Source organism: Falco punctatus, assembly GCF_963210335.1.
Source record: "Falco punctatus genome assembly, chromosome: 5".
NCBI lineage: Eukaryota > Metazoa > Chordata > Aves > Falconiformes > Falconidae > Falco > Falco punctatus.
Genome location: NC_137584.1, coordinates 16,558,951 through 16,584,439, shown reverse-complemented (window position 1 = coordinate 16,584,439; position 25,489 = coordinate 16,558,951). Strand labels below are relative to the sequence as shown.

The 25,489-nt window shown below is 39.8% G+C and overlaps 1 protein-coding gene across 5 annotated transcripts in view; it reads left to right on the top strand.

Annotated features, from left to right (window-relative positions):
• Window positions 1-220: 220 nt before the first annotated feature.
• The window catches only part of PHF3 (PHD finger protein 3), a 53,966-nt gene continuing 28,697 nt past the window's right edge, over window positions 221-25,489 (top strand). The window contains exons 1-4 of one of the 5 annotated variants that reach the window (XM_080388801.1): window positions 221-860; window positions 21,323-21,396; window positions 21,652-21,813; window positions 23,086-24,901. In XM_080388801.1, coding sequence (XP_080244927.1) covers window positions 21,672-21,813; window positions 23,086-24,901 — 1,958 coding nt within the window. In that variant the 5' untranslated portion in view covers window positions 221-860; window positions 21,323-21,396; window positions 21,652-21,671. The other 4 variants (XM_080388800.1, XM_080388803.1, XM_080388802.1 and 1 more) reach the window with 4 other exon arrangements.

The window sequence follows — 25,489 nt, the reverse complement described above, 5'->3', positions numbered from 1 at the left end:
CAACCTGTAGCGGCACACCGAGAGCTGAAGCCATCCACACAAGGCCGCCGGCGCACGGAAGGGCTGGCAGCCATCAGGCTGTGTAACACGGGCTGCACCGGCGGCAGCGCCCCGCAGGCGAAGGCCGCGGGCTCACACACGCACCCGCCGGAGCGGTGCCGGCCGCCCTCAGCCGGGGCCGCGGCCTGCGCCCTGCCGCCTGCTGCCTCACGGGGCCGAGGGCACACCCGCCGGCCCTACCCGCCACTCCGCAGGCCTGGCAGAGACCACGGCCCGGCCCGTGCAGCTGCGGCCGCGGGGCCGCAGTTTCGCCCGCAGCCCCCTCGAGGGTGGCCGGGACCCCGGGTAAGCCTAGAGGCCGGCTCCGGTGCCAGCGCCTTCGGGGGCCGGGCTCGGCAGCGGCCCGTGAGCGCGGCTAAGTCACGGGGCGACAGGTCTCATCGGGAAGAGGCCGCAGGCGGCACAAAACACTCGAAACGCTGCCCCGGCCCGGCCAGCGCCCCGCAGCCCGACGCACTTGCCCCCGGTCGCCCCCGGCCCAACCCGGCCTGGCGCTTGCGCAGCGGCGCGCCCGCCCCCCCCGTAAACAGCGCCGTCACGTGAGCGGCCGGGCCCGGCGCGGCGCCGCTCGCCTGACGCCGCGGGGGCGCGCCTACGGGGCAGCGGGCACGCGGCCGGCACCGCGAGCCGAGCCAGGCCAGGCCGGGCCGGGCGGGACCACTGGGGCCGGGGAGGGGAAGCCCGCGCGCACCCCCGCTCCCACAGGCCGCGGGCCTGCGCGAGCCGCCCCCTCTCCCTCACGGCGCGGCCGCCGCGTCCTTCCTCCGCGGCTCCGGGGCAGCGCTGGGCAGCGGAGCGGGGTGAGTTACCGCCACCGGGCCGCGCTGCGGCAGGTAAAGGGGGAGGACGGGAGGGGGCGAAAGGGCCCGCCGCGTTGCGCGGCTTCGCCCTGCCTTCGCCAGGCGGCCGGGCTGGGCCGGGTCGGGCCTGCCGCGGCGGTGGCGGGGCCGCGGCCTGTCTCGGCCTGGCCTGGCGGCGGGGCCCAGCGCGGCGGGTCGGCCCGGGTGGGACGGGGCCTGCTTCCGCCGCGGCGCTGCCGGCACGGGCTGGGCGCGGAGGCGGTGCCGCCGGCGGCCCTTGTGCGGAGACGGCCCGCGGTCTGGCTGCGGGCCCGAGGGGCGCTCCGCGGCCGAGCCCCCGCCGCTCCCCGTCGCCCGGGCGCGGCCCCGCGGCGTCGGCGCTGACCTTGCGGAGGGTGCGCCCCGCAGACCCAGGGCTGGCCGAGTCCCGGGCTCCTCGCCCTGCCACCTGACATGGCGCTGTGACCACGGCCGCTGCGGCGGCCTCTGCCGTACCCCCACCCCGGCGTCCGTGCGCGATCTTGCCGCAGGCTCCCTGCCCGGAGCCGTGCTGCTGCTGACTTTACCGCACCGCCTTCCCTGCCGCGCGTTTACTAGGTCTTGCCCCTTCTTAGCGGTGCTTGTCCCTTGCGACCTCGTGAGCCGCTGATGGCTTCTTGCCCCATACAAACCTGAGGAACAAACCCCAATTTAGACCTTGCTGTTCTTCCTGCTATTGGTGTGACCTGTTCGGGCTCCTCCTCCCGTCTGTCAAACTTAGCATCATCAACAACTTCTGTGTTTAACTCTTGTGTATAGTACCCACTGTAGGAAGTCCAGGAGAAAACGTGGTCATCGGCTGTACTCTGGGGATTCAGTGGCCTGGTGGTATTTCCAGGTCCTGTTCTTGGATGAGATGCTCTTTCTGAGGCAGTGCGTCCTCGCTTCTTGTTTGCTACTGGAATGCAAATAATTAATATCTGTAAGACTTTGGAAGAGCCATTACTCATGTGATTGTGAGTGTGCTTTTTATATGGTCTGCACAATGGAGACCAGTTACAGTTACGAGGTGGGGGTTTGGAAGAAGAGCGCTCTGTGCAGTGTAGGTTGAGTTAGTAGAAATAGCCTGTAGAATGAAGCATAAAAGTGAGGAAGGAAAGACAGCAGCATGGTGTGACAACAGCTGTACCCTGCAAACTGTAGCTGTGGTGATGTCTTTTATGTATCTGTTAATCCATTATGTAATTTCTATACAATGGCTTTTATAAAAATTGATGCTAGCAAACAGTAGAAATACTATAGCATTAAATGTAAGGATGGTAAACATAACAGCATCTCTTTAACACCACTATTTCATGGTTTGTTTCACTTAATAAATCAATGTAGTAAGGTTTAAGAGACAGTAAGGGAGATCTTGAAAACCTGGATTTTGTATTTCTTGGAATAATTTGAGTTGTGTTTACATTTAGTGTGTAGGCCACAGTGAAACTGCTGGTCAGCACTCTTATGCTTTATCAAGTAGCTTCTGCTTTTAATTTCTATAGTTAGCTTTAAAGATCATACATATAAATATGGAGTTCTGAACACACCTGTCAGCTGTCATTGCCTGTTGCTCAGTCATTCAGTTTTTATGTGCATTTTACGTTTGCAAACCCTCAGGAATTTCAAAGAACTGAAAGGGCACCTAACTACCAACCATGTAGGCTAGATTTAATTCAATACAGTGAACTGAAGTAATTCAACACAGTGATGTGTTTCTAAGAAAGCAAAAGCTCGAAAAAGCCTGTAATTTTTATATGCCATACTTCTGTGACCTCCTCTTTTTAGAAGGCTTTGTTCTACCTCTTGGATTAAATACTACTCATGTTGTGCAAAGAGCTGAGCTGATGTATGCTGCATAACATTTTTTTTAGTTTTTTTTTTTTTAAGGGAAGTTTGTATTTTAAAAAAATTAATTTTCCCTGGTCAACTTAAATACAGTTAAATCCAAGTCTTAAAAATACTAAGGGGTGCTAATTTATTTGTAGGAAATAATAAACTTTCTTTTTTATATAAATATTATTCAGTCATATTATGTCAGAAACTTTTTTTTATCGCAAGGGAATACTTTTGAAAGGTAATATTATGAAGTAGCCGTGGCAAAGCCCACTAAATTGGTGTATTAGTGTTCATTATATAGCAGCAAAAAGTGAAAAATACGGACAGCTTGTGACATCTGCCTGAATGGTGCCAATATTAGCTACATGATGGATGGTATATTTCTGTGGAAAACTTCACGAGGCTTAGTCATTAAGCTTCTAACTATTTCTGAAAAAAAAAAAACCCAGACCAGCCCCACCCTAATTCTAATGTGTTTCCAGATGAATAATTATCAGAGAGATGCTGACAAATTCAAAAGGTATTACAAATGAAATTAGTCTTTCTGGGGTGACTCACAAATAATCGATGTAACCAGTTACACAGCTTAACATTTATACTGTGTTTAAGTTGGAAATACTTGAAACAGTTCTTGAGGAACTTGAGGATGAAAATGAGCTGAAGAGCATAGCAGTAGTGATGGAAAAATAATCTGTCCTTTTTTCTTTTCAGGGAAGCGCCTCTTGGTAGTGAGCTTACAAATTCTAGACATACATGCAGTGATGGAGGGAGAGATTAATAAAATTATGTATAATCTTTGATTATGCTTAATTTTTGTGGGATTTAAGGGTATTCATTGATGTGACTGTCCAGCAAAGGAAAACAGTGTACTTTACAAAAAACATTTGTAAGATTTCACAATGTAAAGAAAATTTCATGAAAGAACAGAATTTACAAATGCAGCGCTATGTGCCTCTTCTAGCTGTGAAGCGAGGGTGAGGAATATTTCAGGTGTTTTTTGTTTGCTTTTTTTTTTTTAAAGAAGAGGTTCAGAAGATAACTGTTAGGTTGAGTTTCTGTAATACAACAGTTTGATCTTGTGTGATTAAGAAAAGGTTTCTTTTACTAATTCTACATTTCTTTTGTCTTCTAATTAAATTCTTTGTTTGAAGTTTACTTTTTTTCCCTGTTCACTGAAATGAGGTACAGGTTTGGCTGGTGAATAATTCTTTTCAGTAGTGAAGGTTTAATAAAGAAAATAGCTTGAGCTGCCTGTCCTTCTTCAAACACCATGATAGTAAGTAGTAAGGGATCTGCTGTATCAGTGAGGGGAGCAGCGTATACCTTCAGATTATAGATAGATTTTGGGATGTGGTTATCGGTTAATATATCAGACTATTGAGATTTCAGTAGCAGGGTGATAAGGTTTGGGTCGGTTGAGGTCTGAAGACTTTATGGTAAGGGAAACACAAAAATAGTACGGAAGAGATGGTTAAGAATGTTCAGATGTGAAATGCTCAGATTTACATTTCTTGTTCTTTGTTCTGTGGCAGGGCTTTGGTTTTGGTGCCATTAGATCTTTAATCTTAAATGAGGGATTAAAATAATAAATAGGAGATTTTTGTAAGGGAGCAGATGGCATATGGTTTCTTATGGGTTGATGTTTCTGATGTACAGCTTTGTTTGGTGTACCTGGGCCTCCTTTACAGGAATATTGATGCATCAAATTAACCTGTTGAGTGTGTTTTGCTGTTAGACAGGTCTTTGACAGTGTTCTGTTTGATAGGAGGTGGGTGAACAAGAATGAGTGTAACTAAATTTGACCTAAGGCCGAAGTTCAGCAAACCATATTCCATCCAAGTGTTGTATCCTTTTTTTGAAAAAGGACAGTGACATTTTCTTTGACAGTTTCAAACACATTTTTGTGGCCACATTGCAATTCATGTGCTCATAAATAGAATTGGTTGTCCTGTCAAAAATGTTTTGTCAGTTAAGTTAATCTTGAAGACTGTCCTAGATGATGGGATTTGAGCTAATGTGAACCAAAAAAAGTGCATTGATGTGAAAGTTGTAAAGCTGAGGTTTTCTTGCCAACTCTGCCACTGATGCACTCCCTGGTATTGATTTCCTTTTTTATCCCATGATGTGTTTATTTGGCCAAAATTTGTTACTACAGAGGACCCGGGTCTCGGTTCTGGCTTTTGGTGCTGTAATATTCATAAATGTAAGAATGAATGCAGGTTTTAGTGCTTAAAACACACAGACACATGACGGCTTGGCATTAAGTTTCAGTTAGGTCCTTGTGACCTTAAACTTTAAGGTTTTGTGTACGTTGAAGGGGGTTGATGGTAGTAAAACTTGCCTGTGCTCAGCATCAGTGCTTTCAAGCAGCATTGATTGGTAGATGGGCGATAAGTGTCAAAGTATCAGTGAGCACCTGGATGATCCCACATCACACCTTCAGTGAACAAAAATAGACATTTGATACCTTGAACATTCTTTTTAAGTACAGTAGTTACCAGAAGACTCAAGCAAAGGATATTTTTTTTTTTTTAACTGCCTGTGGCATTAGTTGATTTCATGTCAGTTAAGGTGCAGGTTCAATCCGAAAACTGAAAAAAAATTTTCAGTTACTGTTACTGCCACAGAGGAATCAAGTAATAAGTGCTGAGTCAGCTTTCTCCGTTTGTTTTGACATGTAAAGTGCTATTCATCCAAGTAGCTCTCTTCCTTTAGTGTACTTTTCTGACCAGTGTTTATTACTATTTGACAAAATAAATATAATACAGTTTTTTATGGAGTCTGTTACTGTCATGCAATTTATGGAGTCTATCATGACTAGTCCGTGCTTTCAGTCATTTGGTGTGTGCAAGCTGAAGGAAGGTATTTACAGAACAGACCAAATCTTCTGTTTTGAGTGTTGCAATGTTTCCAACACAGTCTAGTCAGTAATGATTTACAAAAGATTTTAAAAGCTCTAGACAGATTCAGTGAATTGGAAGCAACAAACACTATTCAGGAAAGTACATAAATGGGATGGAAAGAATAGTGATGTTACTCTGTCTTCACTAGCTTCAGATTCACTGGCTCAGGTGGGTCAATAAAGTAGATAGGATCTTCAACATCTAGTGTTTTGAGTATCTTAAATAAGCGGCTTGAGCTTTTCTCCTTTCTGTGGTTAGGTTCCTTCAGTTTTTTCCCCCCTTTGTTCCCAATTTAGGCAATTTTTTTCTGGTTAAATTTCTTTTTTGAAATATTTTATTTTTCTGAAGTCCAACTTCTGAGGACTTTAGTAAACCAGATTTCTTCTGAATGACAATCATTAAACATACAGGAACTGCTGTTTTATGTTCTTAAGTTAAAATCCAAGCTAATTTATGAAAGTCAAAGTTAAAATGTAAAATAATGAATGAAAGTCACCCCCTGGGCAGAGAGAGGAGGAGGAGACAAAGTAATTGCAGTGAATGTTATTTAAAAGTGTGAAACCTAACTTTTGCTTAGTAAAATATATGGTGTAGGAATACTGTTAAAACTGAATAAACACATAGAAAATAATAACTTATAAAGACAAATACATCTAATGAAAATTCAAATATGTAGTTGGAAAAATCAAACACTTGCACATACCTGGTGTTTAAGGGAGTCTTAATTTAGAATGCAAAGACAGATCGTGCTTGGCTTGTACCTCAGCTAAGAAGCACTCAGGATTTCTAGTGGTATGTACAATTTGTGATTGTCTCTGCTTGAGGCAAATTTTAGATAAGATGGTAGCGACATGCTGAAGCAGTTGAATATCTCCACTAAACTGTTTTGCTCTGTTCCAATAAGAAAATAATACAACACAGAAGTATTTTTTGACTCTTTTACAGGTAAACTAAACAGTGAGAAACCTTAAAGATGTACAGTATTTCTTGTCCAGCTATTAGTCTTCCTTGCCCTCTAGGATTGGTTTGAAGGAATATGCTTGTTTGAGATTTCAGTTTCTTTCCTTAGCAAGTGATCATTCTCACTATTTATCATTTTAATTTTGAAAAGTCATTTAGAGCTGCTGGAGATGTATTGATAAAGTAGCAAATAGGGACAAGATAAAAATCTGTCATATCAGATCCTATGGCATGTTTATTTCATACCAATCTTTGTTGGGATTTGAGGCAATATTGTGACATACCTAACAATGCAACAGCTGAAGAAATGAGTTTTTTAAGCTGGAGGACTTGGACTGAAAAGGAAAATGATGTTGAGAGCATGAGGAGATTTTATGGGTAAACACAATGTGGGAGAAATTCTGGAAGTCATGTTTAACTGACATGCTTCTTTAAAAGGGTCATTTTTAGTGATGGATCACTTGATGAAATATTTTTGGTTGGTGTGTTTCTTCTCTGAGTACCTATTTTTGCGGGGGGCAGGGGCTGACTTGAACAAATCGGTTTCAAAACTGTAGGATAAATGTACTTTTGTTCAAGGAATTGAGGAGAACACTCTCTATTCCTTTAGCTTTTCTTGATGGTCAGATTGCATTGCACCCACACTCCTGTATCTTGCTGTGCTGTGCCCTGTAGCAGTCTCAGTTGACACCCTGATGTTCTAGGAGCCAGCAGGTGGGAGAGTTTTCATCTGTTCAGACTGAACCTGTCTGAGACTACCTCCTGTCATTTGCTTCTTTGCCTTCTTCCTGAATGCTCTGCTCCTCTTGTCACTGGTTTTCCGTACATGAGACTTTGTATTCTGTTGCTTCTGATTAACTACTCAGTGGGAACACTTGAGTTACTGCACTATGGGAGTACACGTGGTATGTGCACTTTTGCTGTGAGTGATGCCAAGCCACTGGCCTTCAGAGTTCAAGTCGAGGACACAGCTGTGTTCCAGGGGAACAACAGATTCCTTCTCTGACCAGTTTGAGTTGCCTTTCGAAATAAGTGACCATTAAAAACTCAACTGTGGTTTCACCTACACCTCTGGCTATTTTTCCTGGTGTTCAGAGTGTTACAAATGTAAAATAAACTGTTGAAAACTCATGCGTTGTAGGCATTGTGTAAGGGAAGAATATTTTTTTGTTTGTAGCAACTGTTTCTAACAGTTGGCTGTCTAGCAAGAAGTGTATCTTCCATTGTTAGTCCCACAGATTCTACACTTCATGTCACAGTTAAATTAGAAAAAACTTCCTGAACTTGGTACTGTACAAGTTATGCAAAGAATTGAACAGTAGTTTCTTGAACCAGCTAAACCAAAACTTTGATTTCACGTGCTTTACTAGGATAACCTCTCTGTTTCAAAAATTGTAGAACAAATTTTGTTGTCGTAGGATTTTTATGCAAAACTACCTTGTTTATATTCTTGCAGTGACATTTTGATGCAAAATTTGGATAGAACTTATACTTGATCATAGACTCATGCTCCAGAAATAAAACTTTTGATGAAATTCCTCTTGAATTTTCTCTGCTAGATAGTTAGGTGTTGTTGAAGGTGGCTGTGACCATTGCATGTATAGTTGCTTTGACAGTTATTCTACAGTGTTTTTAGTGTTCCGAGTGGCTGCATGGTAGTCTTGCAAAACTGGAGACATTCTTTTTTCATGACATTGCTGAAGACAGAGATTTTTTTTTTTTAATTTCTCAGCAGTGATTTTTGTAGCAAGAGGTAGTATTTTGCTCAAGCTTTGCTACTTAACACTGCTCTTAATGAAGTGGTCAGCGTTGCTTTGGTAACAGCAATGTTTGAGCAACAATTATTTAAATGTTCCCTTCATATCCATAAAAAATCCTGAGATACATTATTGTAAACGTGTTCAATGCCCCTGCCACTCTTTCATTTTGAATATAGAAGGTTTCTTACAGTAATTTACGAGGGTTCTATTGCAGTGTCATTGGCACGTTTTAGTGTCAGGCTCCACCATTATTTTATCCTGTGTCTGTTACTCCAGTGCTTGTGTGATGCCAATACAAAAAAACCTGCCATTACAGGAAGGTTTAAAGTACTGGATTGGGGCAGTTATAATTATTTTCTTACTTTGAGCCACTGCAGCTCTTGTATTTTATTCTGTATAGTATCAGACTGTTGTAACCACACGGCATAATAAAATAAATTATACAGTGCAGCGTAGCACTTCCTCCAATAATTTGCTGTTTTATCTGTTGCTACATTTGGAAATGTTGACAACTCTGAAAAGAATGTGGAGTGCTATAGTTGCTAATTAGTATGGTGTATATGTAGATGCACTGCATTGCTTGATAAAAATAGTCCATTTTTGGTGAGGGAGCTTTCAAATTATAGCACCTGCTGCTGTGTAAGTTTGTTACTTACTTAGTAAATACACCTGATTTAGCCTTTCTTGCTGGTTGTTTGCTCAGTAGGACATTGAGTATTGAACTGTTTTGTCAGTTAGCTTGTAGATACTGTAGACATGTTCTGCAGAGGTATAGTGCCATACCTGACCATTGCTTTTGTTTTCTTTTCTTCTGAGCTGCCCTATGGCAGAAGGGAGAAAGATTGCCATGTTTTCAAAAAGGCAAAACAAAATGAAAAAGGTTACATGCTCACCTATAGTTTTTGTAAATTTGTGAAATTGAATAAATTGCATAAATAGGTTTGAAATTGTAGCTGAACTCTTACATGCGTATGGCTAGGATTTTCCCCATTGATTACTAACAGAAATGTGCTGTAAACGTGAGCATACTTACAGTTCTAGTAAGCATGAGTAGGTACTGGATTTATTCAGTGTCAGGTTGCTGGAACAGGGATCTGGAAACTAATTCAAGCACTACAAACTCTGTCTCACTTCTCCTTTTCCTTTAATTAATGTGTTTCTTAAAAAAAAATCCTGTCTAGTGTGTGGGAGGATGATGGTGAAGGAAGGAGCACAAGAGAATGTATGTCCTTTTTCTGTTTCCAAAAAGGTGAACAGCTTTGCGTGTGCCAAAACTGGTGTCTCCCACGTTTTCCTGTATGCCAAATTAAGCCAGGCACTACACTGCACTACTTCATTTTCCTTGCCTCCATGACCATATTTATTATAATTATCTCTCTTCACTCTTAAGTATACGCTTACACTAAACTTCTGAAGAAACAATTTGTCGACTTTTTTTTTTTTTACATTCTTTTGTGGAGTTATATGTTCTTATGAGTTGAATCTCTGCTGCAATAGTTGCGCTTCTGCTGTATTGCAAAGAAGTGATCTAGAAAATAAGGAATCGCTTCTTGTAAAATGTTGGTACCATCTCCGAATACAATTCCTTAAGTTTAGGTAAAACTTCAAAACTGAAGTTTATAAAAGGTTTCTGGCCATTTTGAAGCCAGCTTAGAATTCTCATATACTTGATTGAAGTCAGATTTTCATATAAAATGTCTGTAATTTTATTGAATGTAATGATAGGTGAAAAATAATAGGGATAAGGCCTTGCTGCCTAAAAATAGTTACTTGCTATGAAGTACTTGATAGTTCCTCTGTAAATGGAAATACAGCCCTTCTCAGGTTTGGGCCTGGTATGGCAGGCTCCTTTCACTGATGTTAGTGGAAGCTGATCTCACATTTTTACATTTAAAGGTGAAGAGAGATGTGCGCTTGCAGTGCTGCTAACCAGGTTTGCTTGTTCTTCATTCCCCCCTCCCTCTGGTATCCCGCCCCTTGGGTTGGTTAAGGTTTAAACAAGTTTTAGAAAGGAGGTGTTTCATATACCTGTGTTATACACACTCTGTAGAAGTGGCATCACACTGATGCTGATAGCAGAGTTTATATTAACTTAGCATGGAATTTCTTTTAAAAACAGTAAGTTAGAGATTTGATTTTTAGATATGCAGTGGGCCATACTGAGGCCTAAGCAGGTGTGGGTTTTTTTTTTTTTTTTTGGTTACAATTCTAAAATACCTTAAGCATTCTTTATAAAACAGAACAGCCAAAAATTTGCTGGTTTCTTAGGTGTTTTACAATTTGTAGCTTATTTTCTTATGGTATTTTTCTTGTCTTTCTATAGGGCTGAAAGACACACAGGAGTCTTCATGGATATAGTTGATACATTTAACCATTTAATTCCTACTGAACACTTAGATGATGCCCTATTTCTAGGATCCAACCTGGAGAATGAAGTCTGTGAGGATTTTAGTACAAGTCAAAATGTCTTAGAGGATTCGCTGAAGAACATGCTCAGCGATAAGGATCCTATGCTAGGATCTGCAAGTGCCCAGTTCTGTTTGCCTGTTTTGGATAGCAATGATCCCAATTTCCAGATGCCTTGTTCAACAGGTAAATCTTATGATTTTTTAAGATTACAATTTAAAATACAGTTATACTCTAGTACCAACCCTTTTTTGTAATGTAGAAATAATAATTTGGGATTTCTGTCTCCTTCCTGCCCTCTTTGTTGCACTGCTTGCATGCCTGGCATGTAAACTGTGCAGTTCTTTTTAACTTTGTTGCATAACAGTAGAGGAAGGCTTCTAATCTGGATCAGAAGTAATTTAGACTTTGTCTTGAGTACTTGCAAATTATTCCCAATTGAAGGTGTGATTTGTTTAGTGTAAGTGCTGTGCCTCATCAGTGAAGTTGCTAGTTGTTTCCAAGAAATGTAGTGTTCTGCAATAGCAACAGAAGCATGAGAGTTGCACAAATGACTGCTCTGACCTCAGGGTTATTCTGTTAGCACTAGGCCTTCCTGCTACTGAGCTGATACCAGATTCTAGACGTTTTGCTTTGGTTGGCTTCAAACAAAACCTTGGAATCTTAATACAATTTTGTTGCTGTTTGGAAACACCTACTTTGGAACCAATTTAGAGCAGAGTTTTAAATAAAAAATAATCTTAGGTGTTGTGGAATAGTTTTGGAAGATAACAAAAAAGGTGATCCAGTCCCTAAAATTATTTATATTGATGAGTAGTTGGAATAATTACACTGAATTTGATGTAAGAGCCAAAGATATACTCTGTGCTTAATATTTTTTTTTATTTCACTTGAGGTTAATAATAAATATTTTAGCTTCATTACTGAAAAAGTGTTGTAATGCAAATAACTTTGATTATATCATTATTTTTTTTAATGAACTTTATGAACATTGAAAATCCTACCACTTTCCTAATACAATGTGTATTTTGTTTCTACTAACAGACTAAATTTTCACCTTCAGTAAATTAAGTGGTCTTACAATATGGAAAATCATAAATCGAAGGTGATACTGAGTGACGTGATAAAAATGTGAACTACAAAGCCAAAACAAGATATTTGATCTTTTTACTGCTTTAGTGAAACATTATTTGAGGCCATCCTTAATGTTTTTCTTTATTCTTGCTTTAGTCTGTATCCTTACACATTTTTGTCTGGATCCCACGAAACAAAAACCATTGCTCTTAATGTGTGTAAAGCTGTACAGTGTACACAGCTAAACTAAATTCCTCCTCTAAATTTTCTCCTTATTTCCAGTAAAACGGTGGTGCAGATTCTTGTTTCACACTGCATCCTGTGCATCATTCAGTAAACCTATACTGCGTCTGAAATTTTTGAATTAACTCATAGGGTACAACTGGATATTTTAAAAGTTACAGGGAGACTTTTGGGGGCTTTTTGGCACATACTTCTTCTAAAAAGTGATCAGCAGTGCAATAATTCGTACTATTGATAGTTAAATAATGACAGTTAATTTTTAAGGTCTATTAAAATAAGTGAGCTAAGTCATTTACTTGGGGCTACCATTTCAGGTTGTCTGCAGACTAAGGGAATAAAAACTAATTGTATTTATGCTGAGATCATGAGTTTAATGTTTTGTTTTAAAATCAGAAAGCAAGAGCAGAGCCATGCTTCAGTAAGTAAATTAAAACATGCAATTTGGAATTAATATAGTAGGTATCCAAAAGCACATGAAATATTTTTGGTGTTGCTTGTTCTTTATAGATCTTAATAAGAACTGTCCTTATCCTGGGATGATGGTAGGACTGCAGTACGTATTTATAGTTTTTTAGTTGAGAAAAACAATTATCAATTAGAAGCAAAGTTACTTTGCTTGTCTTTATTCCTTGAGTACTCATATAGCTTGTGATTTATTTGATTTGTCTGAGACTGTTGGTGATCTAACACAGTTTACATAGTCTGCTGGTAAGAATGTAGTGAGTCGTGCAAGATGATAGTACCCTTGGTAAGAATTACCCATACTGTTTTTTCCAGACAGTATGTGTGAAAGCTCATCTCTACCCCAACATCAGTTTGTCTAAGAAAAGAGAAAAAAGCATAACTCTCCCCACAAAACTTACTGTAATTACATCCTTAGAGTTACACTGTTGGTGTGCCATATAGAATGATGGTTTGCTGTATTCTGATCCTGAGTAGGATCTCACTGTGAGTTTATTCTGTAGTGCATTAAGCAGTATGGTAACAGAATGGTTAGTTATTGGCTCTTCACTTAAACTTTCACTAGGGTTAGAAGTGTACCTAGGAAAATATATTTTCAGTAAGGTTTTACTAGGTTTAGGTACACTTGTTGTTATCTATTTATGTTGAGCAGGGCAAGACCTAGGAAGTACTGAAATGGTAGATGGTGGTTTTTCTTACACTCTTGATTTCATTCCTGAGGAAAAGAGTTCATTTTTTCCAGAGGCACAAATTTATTTAGCACAATTTATTTTAGACCTTCAAATAGTATTTTGCATAACCCATGCCTAGACCACATAACAGTTTAAGAAAAGGAGCAAAATGCTTGTGAAAATTAGTTCAGAGAGTCAGCAAAGGACAGATTTATCATGTTTGCTGCTCCATGAATAACTGGAACATTGGTTGTGGTTTAATCCTGGCTGGCGACTAAGCCCCACACAGCTGCTCAGTCACTCCCCCCACAGTGGGATGGGAGAGAGGACTGGAAGAGTAAAAGTATGAAAACTCCTGGGTTGAGATAAAGACAAAATAGGTAAAGCAAAAGCCACAGACGCAAGCGAAGCAAAGCAAGGAATTCATTCACCACTTCCCATGGGCAGGCAGGTGTTCAGCCATCCCCAGGAAAGCAGGACTCCAGCATGCGTAACGGTTACTCGGGAAGACAAACACTGTAAGTCCAAATGTCCCCCCTTCCTTCTCCTTCTTCCACCTTATATATGCTCAGCACAATGTCGTATGGTATGAAATACCCCTGTAGCTAGTTGGGGTCAGCTGTTCTGGCTGTGTCCCCTCCCAGTTTCCCCATGCCCCTCCAGCCCTCATGCTGGCAGGGCCCAAGAAACCGAGAAGTCCTTGTTAACTTAAAACCATCACCCAGCAACAACCAAAACCATCAGTGTGCTGTCAGCATTGTTCTCACACCAAATCCAAAACACAGCACTGCACCAGCTACTAAGAAGAAAATTAACTCTGTCCTAGCAGAAACCAGGTCCTGTCCAGTTTTCAAAGTGGTAAAGATTTCATGCTACAGCTTATTTGATTGTTGTGAGCAAGCTGAAGAGATACAAGTGAAAATAGTTGGACTGAGGAGGTGATTTGGCTAAAATGGTATTAGGTCTCAGAGAAAATGGAGGAGCAGAAGGCATGGCTCACCGATACTACTTTGAAGGCCTGGTCTGAGCAGAGTTCAAGAGTATTTGTAAGCCTATGCACAAATCAAGATACTATCTTTATATGTATTCAACCTAAAGAACTTGCACCCTGTTCTAAATAAGAAATTTATTGCGTGAACCTGAGTACACGTGAGTGGCGGAAGCTTTGAGAAAGGCTTTTTTGAGGCCTGCTTACTCACATACCAGATTTCTCAGGATTGTGACAACATTTTTGCTTGCTTACTTTGGAGATCAGGCCTTTTTATCTATGAACCCATTCTCTCTTGCTTTTAAGTTGGTTTTGAGTGTGGGTTTGTTTGCTGCTCTTTTTCTTACTGCTGCATTGACATTAGTTCTTGCTGGGCGTTATTTACAGGCCTAACCCAGTGTTATTACTAATCGACATTGCATCTGCGTTGCTCAGCTTTAAGGTTTGTATTGCACATCATTCAACATGAACTAAGCTTTTTGTTAATACTAAGCCTTTTTTATGGTGTATTACTAATAATTTGACTGTATGGGATGGATACTGGTAGGCAGTCAGTTTTATGTCCTTTGAACAGTTCAAGTACTTGTTTATAAGGCAGAAACACGTAGATTTTTGTGAGTTGAAGTTTGATTTCCAGTCATTGCTTGTTAGAGGCATCTATCCAGAAAATGCAAGCTTTGTAAATTGGATTATAAATGCTTCTCTTGGGGAGGATAGTAGCATAGAATCATAGAATTGTTTAGTTTGGAAGGGACCTTTAAAGGTCATGTAGTCCAACCCCCCTGCAGTGAGCAGGGACATCTTCAGCTCAATCAGATTTCTCAGAGCCCCATCCAACCTGACTTTGAATGTTTCCAGGGATGGAGCATCCACCACCTCTCTGGGAAACTTGTTCCAGTGTGTCACCCGTTCTCGTTGTAATTTTTTTTTCCTTCTGTCTAGTTTGAATCTACACTTTTTTAGTTTAAAACCATTACCCCTTGTCCTATTGCAACAGACCCTGCTAAAAAGTCTGTCCCCATTTTTTTCATAAGCCTTGTTTAAGTATTGAAAGGCCGTAAAAAAATCTCCCTGGAGCCTTTTCTTCTCCGGGACGAACAACTCCAACCCTCTCAGCCTTTCTTCATAGGAGAGGTGTTCCATCCCTCTTGATAACTTTAGTGGCCCTCCTTTGGACCTGCTGCAACAGGTCCATGTCTTTCCTGTGCTGAACATCTTACTGTCAGCAGTACTGGTGTATGAGAAATAGCAAGGAGCATGAGAATAGCTGTCTGTTGCCTGTCTGTTCATAGGAAGAACTATATCTGTACCAGAGATGTTCACGTCTTGTTCACAGACTCACTCACGGCCTGAGTTCGGTTTGTGCTGAATCTAAATAGTTTCTTCAGCTAGGTGACATGATTGGTCTTTGTCTACTCTGAGCTTGCTCTGTGATTGCCACTGAGTAATAGAATAGGGTTGTCTTGCTCAGCTTTGGTTGAACAGTTACATGTTTAGAGAAGACAGGATTCTTCAGGCGATCCTGATAATGGGTTTGAGCAGAGGTAGAAGTAACTTTTTATGACCCGCTTGGAAGCTGAAAAGGGTATGGGTCAAATTACAGATGTTGTGCTGAAATCCTTTTAGGATGCATTTGTGAAGAGTGACTACTAACTGTAAAGATAGTTGAGTTGCTGGTTTGTGGAGTCTGAACAAATTGCTGCTCTTATAGCACAGTTAGGAAGTTTTGGATTAGTACAAGCCATGCACAGGTCTTATTATTCACTGCAGCTCGTAGGAACTTGGTCATAATGGAGGCCTTTTACTGTCCTGAGGTAGGTATTAGCAGAAAGACCTAGCGTCGATAGTGGAAATTGATACAACTGCTTGCTTTGCCATTTAAGAGGACAGAATTTGACAAAATGAGACCTTCGAGAGTTAAATGAAACCCAAGTTGTTAAAACCATTAGGAGTGCCCCATATCAAGTTTTAGGGGTCTGCCTGCTTCTGTTCATCGGTCAGGTGACTATTCTTCCAAGAACTGAGTGACCAACACAGGAGAGCAGATTATGTAGAACAGCTCTTGGGTGTCTTTAATGTTTAGGTGGTGTAGGTGGGTGTGGATATGTGGGTTTGGGGTTGCTTCCCCCCTTTGTGAGCAATTCTTTGATCAGAAATGGAAACGGTGGAGTTTAAGACAGGACATAACACTTGAGAGCAACACCTTTTTTCCACTTTGGATGGTACTCTAGTGATAAGTTTTCTACTTTGTTCTGTTATTTCTTGCTGGAAGACATGTTGGAAGTTTATCCGCTAATTTTATAAGCTTTAGAGCATAGAAGGTCAGACTGGTCACATGGCAGTGAAGGAAATAACGAGCATTCATACTAAATTGGTATTTCTCAGCTACCATGAATTCTGTAGCTATTCAGGATGTCATTTGCTGGGGCAGTTTGATTTATTATACAAGTAATAGAGGGAATGGAATTTGAATTTCATATCATCTGGAGACATTTCTGGATTTCATAATAAAATCAAACTTTGAACCTATTTAGTTTATTAGATATGTTTATCAAAATCAGATATTTTTCATAAATGATGAGGAAGACCGACCCAATGAGAGTGTACAAAGGCTGTTAGGGACATCTCTTTAATTGCCCTCTTTTTTCCTGTCCCTTTGGATTGCTGCTGGGAAAGTGTTTTCCCCCAAGTGCAGTCTGTTCTTTCTAGTTTCAGGCTGTATTTTCATGAGTACTGTTGAAAGCAGCACTACCTCTGCTGAAATCATGATCACCTATTGAATCTTTAGAGCAGGGGTTCTCAAACTTTTTAAGCAGAGGGCTGGCGTTGGGATGAAGTAGCAGGAGGTCATCTGCGGCTGCTTGGTTTCCCCCCCCCAAACCCTGGTGTGGGGGGGCGGGGGGTTCTGTAAATACCGGGGGCCAGATGCGGCCGTAGTTCGAGGACCCCTGCTTTAGAGTCAAACCAATTGTTTTGACTACACATAGTGTTCTGTTTGGCAGGGTTAGCCATTTCAGGCTCTTTTCAATAAAGCCAAATGTACATGTATTTTTCCTCCTGCATGTGAAGTAATTCTGACTGTAACCTTCAGACTGCAACCCAAAATTGGGTATACAGTTGTTTCTCTCAGTTTTCTTACTACGTCATGCCATCCTTCCTCCAAGCCTGTCCATGTGAACAGTTGCACAGTGTCTTGTGACAAAGGTAGTAACTTCCGTGTATGAAATGTATGTATTGTGAACCTGGACTTTTTTTTTTATGCTTTTTTTCATGCTTTTCTGTTTGTAGGTAACAAGCAACCAGTTTTCCCCATTTTAGATCCTCCTGAAGACTTTAGTTATTTATTCCTTTGGCTCAATATTATAGATGGAGAGAACCTGGATCTGTAATAGGATTTGCAAGGCAGTTTATATATTTACAAATCACAGAGCTCATGTAAAGGCTCTTTTCTTAATAAAATAGCAACTTGATTTAATGTGCTTGGGATGATGCTGTGGTTTTACTTTGTTTTTGAAATTTGTGCTCTACTACTCTTTGATTTCCAAAGTAACAGGCTCCTGCGACTAAAGAACCATAAATCAGTGGGCCTGTGGTGTAAATCCATCTTTTCTTAAAATGGGGATTCAGTCCTCTGTTAAGATACATGCTGTATTGTTTGTTAATCCTAATTGATTTTCACATGTTTTTATTCTAAAGACAGTAAAATTCCTGCTTTACAGTGTAAGAGTTTAGTGGAGAATGGGAGTAAATGTTTAGTTAGTATTTCACATGGTACTTAGTATGATTCTTTTCTTGCACTGGGCAGTCACTACAAGGTACTCTCAGGCAAATTTGCAGTTAAGCAGGTTACAGGCTTACAGGAAAACATCTATAAAACAGTTTGAATTTGGTGTTTTCTTATGTAAGTTATATCATCAGTGACCTAATTTCTCTTGAAAATATTTTTTCTAACAAAGAACACTTTAAATTCTGTTTCCTGAGCATATGTATCACAAATGTTACTAGGAAAAAGGTTTTCATATAAACTATACTATCTTCATTTACAGTCTTGAGACTTCATGATATTTTTCAGTATCAATGTGTAAGTTTAATTGCTTTCTTAGAGTTTATTAGCTCTTCTTAAGGCTTACTGACATGTTAGTTACTGCTTTAGACTGTTACTGTTCTTTTCATTGAAGTATGATGTAGGTTTCTTTGTTATCATCCACATATAACATAGCAGAAATTCTAAAATGTTCAACCATTCCCATGTAATTTGTGATGCATGTAGAAGTAAAATATGGAATCTGCCATGGACTTGCTCAGTCCTGCTGTTAGCATGATTCATGTGGACATAGCACTTACAATGTGTGGTTAGCAAAGAAAAAGAAAATCAGGGCTAATGCCTACAGAAAATAAATTTGTCTGCACTTGAGGTTTAACTTGCCCAGTGTGTCAAAACCCTGAATATTTCTGTCTGATTTTGCCTGATGATAATCAAGGGAAGACATATGTTAATGAAGATTTACAAATGTCAAAGATTTTGATGATGATTTAGAAGTATTTTCTTCTCCTTCCCTCCTCTTCCGCCAGCAAGTAAGGCTTGTTTTCCTCAGTTTTACATTGCTGAAGAATTAAGAAAGTCATGCTTTTTTTAAAGACATGGAATATTGTACTTTAAATTTACAATTAAACTATTTTTACTGTGTGTTATTCTACTATTGTATAACATATATAAAAATAAGTCGGTAGCATAGCACAGTAGTGTGGAAATTTAAATACAGGTAGTGGAGAGACTAAATATTAATTTGAAGGCCAGTGTACCTCTTCCAGTATATGTTGAATGTGACTCTTATTTTCCTTATTTGCAGCTTGTTCAGTTTTACAGGGGTATACAACTTTATCTATTCTGATATGTGTTTTTCTTTATTTTTGTTTTTTTTTTTTTCTTTATCCTTCAGCCTTGAGTTTTATATTTATTACTGATGTAATCTTTAGATATTTGTTATTAAGATCACCTATATCTCTTTAGTTCTTTCTGGTTTTGCTTTTTTGGGTTTACTTTTCCCAATGCGGTTTCTCTACCTCCCCTTCTCTTTCATAATTTAATTTCCTAGTCTCCTCTGTACCTATTACTATTCTCTGTCACTTTTTCTTTTCCCAGCAGGGTCTGTGTCGAATGGTCCTCATCCAGGGGCCTCATGGGGCTGTACTAGCCGAGTTATAGCTCAGGTGGTTTGAAATTAGCAAGATTCTGTGCTTCAAATTCCTCTGTAAAATTAAAGCTACAGCACAGAGTCTTGTAAGTATGAAAATACTTTAATTCTAATATTTCAAACTGTCTGTCAATAGTAGACTGAATGTGTCCCTTTTGTTATTAATAAAGGAGGCTGTATAAATTCAATAACTTGAGCACAAACATAGTAAAACCCAAGGCTCTAATGGCAGCCCTGAAATCTGCTCCAGAGCTGTTTCAGAAGTTGTCCAAGTAGTTGTTATTTGTCATGTTTTCAGTAGCTTGGTAGTTTAGATCTACGCTGAAGAAGTGGGAGAGGGTCTGAAAGGAGTCTTTTTTGTCACAGCCTGTTCCTGAATACCAGTTCCACAGTTTGTAGGAAGACTTTTCAGTGAGAACACTAATACCAAAGTGCAGAGCTGTCAGGAGGACATAGTCTTTGAGAACACGAGAATGGGCAGCCAGAGTAAGTGTGAGGGTCCATCTCGTTCAGCTTTCCATCTTGGACAGTGACCAGTATTAGATACTTAGGGGAAAATAACAAGGCAGTTACAATGCCATCTTTTTGCCATTGTGTTGTTTTCCCCAGTATGTAGCTTGTAGCAAATAAGTGATTAAGAAACATTTGGATGAGGGGAGTAAGACCAGCATTATCAGTCTTGTGCAGCTTGTGTCTGCTGTCTGTGTATATATGTACACACTCACAGGCATAAAGGTTGCCATGTGGGCTGGAAAGCAAAAGTGGGCAGTAATTTCTGGAAACACACCTTTCCTGTGAACTGATGTATACGATGCAGTAACTAAAAATTATGGTTAAAATAAATGAGTAAAAAAAGATAAATTGTCAGCTCAGGAAACTCCTAGCTTTTAGCTTCTGGTAGCAATCTAAGTATGAAAGTCCAGTGTCTGATTACCTGGTGCCAAGGTCAGCCTTCCTTAAGAGGCTGTTTAAAATCTTTCTAATACTTGAACTTCAAAATTAACAGTTTGCTTGGTTATGTTTGTGGTTTTTTTCTTTCTAAATTCTTCGTGACAGGTGGTTGTGGATTGAATTACTGTCTTGATAGACTTGATTATTCTTCACTCTTTGGCTTTAGCAGTGTTTTACAACTTCCATTTTTTGTTATTTTAAAAGTATGCTCATTATTGTAGTGTCTTTACAAAAGCCTGATTTTTTTTTTTTAACTTGCAGTAGCATCAGACTTGAAAAGGAGCAGGAATTGACAGGTTTTCTGAGGCTGTCTAAAAATTCTAACAATTTTGGATTTCTATTAACTTCTTATTTTGATTTCTAAGATAAATGTATTAATTTAAATAAGTTTTTAATAAGCAATTGTTAGAAATTTTTAGATACCTTAATTCTTTCATGTAAGTTGGTTTATTTTAAAAGTACTTCTAGGTAGGTAGGTGGGTGCCTGAATAGTGAAAAGTAGGCGTAGTCATTTGTTTGGAGTCTGTGTTGTATTTGTCAGACCCTCCTACATGTTTTGTAAAATCAGTTGGGTGTTTGGCTTGATCTCACAAATTTTGCATCCCACAGGGACCAGGATTCATTAATCACACGTAGGGTCTTGGGATAGGAGAGGCTACCATTGCAGAACCAAACTTAGAGAAAGTGAGGAGAATTGCTGGTGCAGTGGCCTGACTGCCTTTTAGGAAACCTATTTTCAGGAGCAACCTCTGGAATCCTTCTCAGGTTGGTGGAGGATAGGAATTCAACAAAGAAAATGTTCTCTGACTGTCCTGGGAGACTAGTGCATGCTGCGCTCAGTGTTCTTCCTAAAAGGGGCTGCAGATGCAAATATGTGATGTTGGGTGGGACTTAGAGTTTTAAAATTGTATCCTGTGAGAAAACTGTGATTTTAAACTCTGCACTTCTGGATCAGCTCTTTCTGCTGTTTACCTTTCTTCACTTTTTCTTAGGTGGGAAGGGACAGTGAGGGACAGCTGATCCTCTAAGACTGGGGACCTTCCTGTGGCAAAAAAACAATAAAAATGTGAGTCCACCAAAAAGCTGTAAGGACTATCTACAGAAATTTTAAGCTTTGGGTGATAGCTTCTTCTACACTGAAACTGCCTCACATGGGAATTTTCTGTCTTGCCTTTCTTCATTTTCTCCCCCCTTTTGTTTGTTTTTAGATGGCCAATTTATTTTTCCCTGTCTCTTCCCCTGTCTTGTTCAGCATTACAGCTGCAACATTTTTTGATCATTTTAAGTTTTAGGCTCTGTATTGTTTGTTTGTTTTTTCCAGTTGTTGGTCTTGATGATATTATGGACGAAGGAGGAGTTAAAGAGAGTGGAAACGACACCATTGATGATGATGAGCTTGTATTACCTAACAGGAATTTGAGGAGCCGTTGTGAAGAAACATCAGTCACATCACCAAGAAAATCACCACGTTTAATGGCACAAGGTGATCATTCAATAGATGGTGTAGTTTGCACATTTGAAGTCAATTACATTTTTATAATTCCACCCACCCCTCACCCCCAATTTATAAACTGAAAGTAAAGCTCTGCTGTTAGGTTGTGTGAATTCAAGTACAGACACTTCCTTTTTTATACACTGCAGCTAGAAGTCAGCATCCATAGGGGACTACTGAATTTTAATTCCTCTCTGATAAATGTTTGATGGCTTCCTTACAGGCTGTGGTCCTTAAACTAATTTTTGAGATTTTGATCCCTTTACCTGCATCGGATTAGCACTTAGTTCTTCACCAACAAAAACATAGTGGATTTGCAAACAGCGTTGGAATGTTAAGTTAGCATGTCTCTTTATTTCAAATTAAAATTTGAAATCAATTTATTTTTGTGTATTTTCTTTTTGTTTTAAATTAGGTTATAGTAATTGCCATCCTAAAGTCTTTCATCAAAATATTTCAATATGCTTAATATGTATTTTAGTCAAATATTTAAATTCTGTGTGGTAGCTAATTGATCATGGTTAGGGTTTTTCTAACTTGTTAAACTGGGGGTGTCATTGGCAGCTCTGCTTTTTCCCCCTTTAGAGTAAGCTGAGTTAAAAAGATAAAATTACTTAATAAGGAAGTCAGAATTTAAATAAGGGCCTGTGGTACGAAGCTGATGAATATGCTTTTTAAAAAGGCACTGGAATGGTTTCAAATTTTAGTTTAAAAAATGTAAGAAATGTCATTAAGTGAGAATGTGACTGGGTCTCAGATTATATACTATGTTTTCTAAAAGCTTTGTAAGCTTCATAGCTATACTTCTAATGACAATATAACTTGTGCAATTTTTACCTGAGGTAGGAACATTTGAGTGGTAGAAAAGTAAAGTGGGTTTTGATTGTATTTTTTATTATCACTTCTATTTTATACATACTATTCAGAACTTTCATAGCCGTTGGAATAATGAGTTTTTACAACCCATCTGTGGCAGTGTAAAATTGAAATGCAAGTAGTTTATAACTTTTGAAGTAGATAGCTGGATTTGTTGGGTTTTTTTTTTTTTTGGTTTTGTTTTTGGAGGGAGTGTGTGTGTGTGTTTTGGGTTTTTTTGTGGTTTTTTTTTCTCTTAAGTTCAGTAAACAACTACGTTTTACGTTCTCTTCATGTCCAGTAAGCTAAATCAGCCTGAATCAGTTCTGTTCTAGCTAAGTCTTGTGTTTGCAAAAAAGGAGGATGCAGTATAGCTAAGACTTTTTCTTTTTTTTTCCCCCTTCCTAGAACCAGTGCGGAGTTTGCGACAGAGCACACTAGCCAAGCGTTCAAATGTTGCACCTGTTGTTAATACCAAGAAATCATCTGTAAAAAGTGGATCTGCTCCAAAATCAGGACAGAAACAAGAGAGAAGTCCAGCTAAAGAGACAGATGTTGCTGCACCCTTGAAAACAGAGCAGCCTAAAGAAGTTAGGCGTAGTACAAGACGATCGGGACAGACAGAAGGAACGTCAGCAGCAGTAACAGCATCCCAAAGTAATACAAAATGTCTTCCTGGTCCTGAAGAGGTGAATGAAATAAAGGCTGAAACCCTTGAGCAAGCAAAAGTTGAGGAAACATCCCAAGAGTTAAGTTGTGCTAATTTAGCAGGGGCCTGTTCTAATTCTCCTGGAGAAACAAAGGAAATAACAGAGGTTGCAACAAAGACTGAATCTGAGAATGTTGAGTCAGTTTGTTCGGTATCTGCCGCTAGTGAAACTACTGCAGTTAAAAATGAGGCAAATGATGTAATTGGTTCAACGGGCTCTGAAACTTCTTCAGAAAAGACTGAAAATAAAACAGAAGAATTAGAGAAGAAAACAGAAGAGCATGATCTGAGTGGGGTAGCTGGAAAAGCTGATGATCCATCTAGTGCTTGCGTGAATCCAAGTGAAATTTGTGACACCTTTTCAAATTTGTCCAGCTCTGTAGAAGGGGTTCATAGTGGTTTAGGTTCCCACAGTGTGGAAGTTTCTGATGAAAATAAATTGTCAGTAAAGGAATGCATAGCAGAATGCGTAGATGGTGATAAGGGAGTGGAGAAAACTGTAACTTCTTTTGAGAAACTATTGGACAGTCCAGAGTTTGATAATAAAGACTTAAAAAACAAAGATTTTACTTCTGCTGACCCAGGAAATAGCATTTTAGAAAGCAGTGTTCTTAGCCAAACAAGCCAAGATGTACAGCACCAGATCAGCAGTACTAAAGTAGAAGGCTCTGAGACATCAAAATTTCAGAATGATGATAAACAAGCTTGCATTTCATCAAAGTGTGAAAAGAATGTTAGGCCTGGGCATAGTAAATCTATGATACAGAATAAGCAAAATCTGACTGCAAGTACTCGACAGAAATCGGGTACACTGCAGCAAGAAATGCGTTCAAGAACAAGAGCTGGTCTTACTGTTTCAGGTCTTCACAGTCCATCTTCAGTAAGTTTGAAGCGGAATGCAGATGAGCAAGAGAGTCATCAGCATCCAAATAACCCAGTTAAAATTAGGAAGAAACAGTCCGATCTGGGTTTAAAAGCAAAGACCTGTGTTTCAGGGGTGACCATAAAAAAGCAGACCAATACAACGCTGAAGAAAATACCCCGAGGCCAGGCTTCTGGGCAAGTACAGAAGTCATCCGTTCAAAGAGCAAGTGAGAAGTCTCCTACTCATCAGAGCTGTTCTAAAGATACCCACCACTCCATGCACTCGTTATCAGGGCACGTTTCAAATCTTAGTCAGAAGCAAGCCCAGGGTCAGAAACACCAAATTGCAGCTGTGCTGAAAACAAATAGCTCCACAAAGGAAGAGGCAGAGACAAAAGATCCTCCTGTTGTAGAACATCTGAAGGAGGATGATAAAGAAAAAAACAAATCAAAAAGATTTGATAAGAACCTCCAGCCTCGCCAGAGAAGAAGTAGCAAAAGTCTTTCACTTGATGAGCCTCCATTGTTCATTCCAGATAACATTTCAACTGTTAAACGTGAAGGCTTGGAACATAGCTCTGCTAATGAAAGCAAATATGTTTGGGTGCCCAACAAGCAGTGTGGCTTTTGCAAAAAGCCACATGGCAACAGGTGTGTGTAGCTTTGTCTCAGGAATTTATTGTTGGTCTCAGAAGATACATTTTTTTTCCTCTCTTGCCAAATGTTTCATACTGCTGGTACCAAAACAAAAAGGCATAGCCTTATAATGGAAGTGTTTGTGTTATACTGTCAATTAATTTCCTTTGCATTCATACACTGGTTTTTGTCTTTTAGCTTGGGCATTAGAAATTAGAAACTAGTTCAGCCAAAATTTTTTTACTAGAAACGTGTTATGAGTACATTTTTTTGATGAATGTGTAATTCTGTTATAGTGTTAAATGTAGTCTTATTTCTGTTCTATGAAAAAAGTATAAGATGTCCGTGTTCCAGATTGTCATTTCCTTCTTTCCAGAGACCTCTTAAATTGAAGGATCACCATCGACCAGAAAAATCAAATAGTTGTTTACATGTGACTTTTATCTGATAGAAGTGGGATTCTAATACATAGAGATTCAAGCTTTTTTTCAATTTGTATGATTGCTTGAGGCTTTCATGTAACCCGATTAATAAATTGGGGGGTGGGGTGGTGTAGGAAGAACATTATTTTTGAAGAAAAAAAAAAAAAAAAAAAAAAAAGAT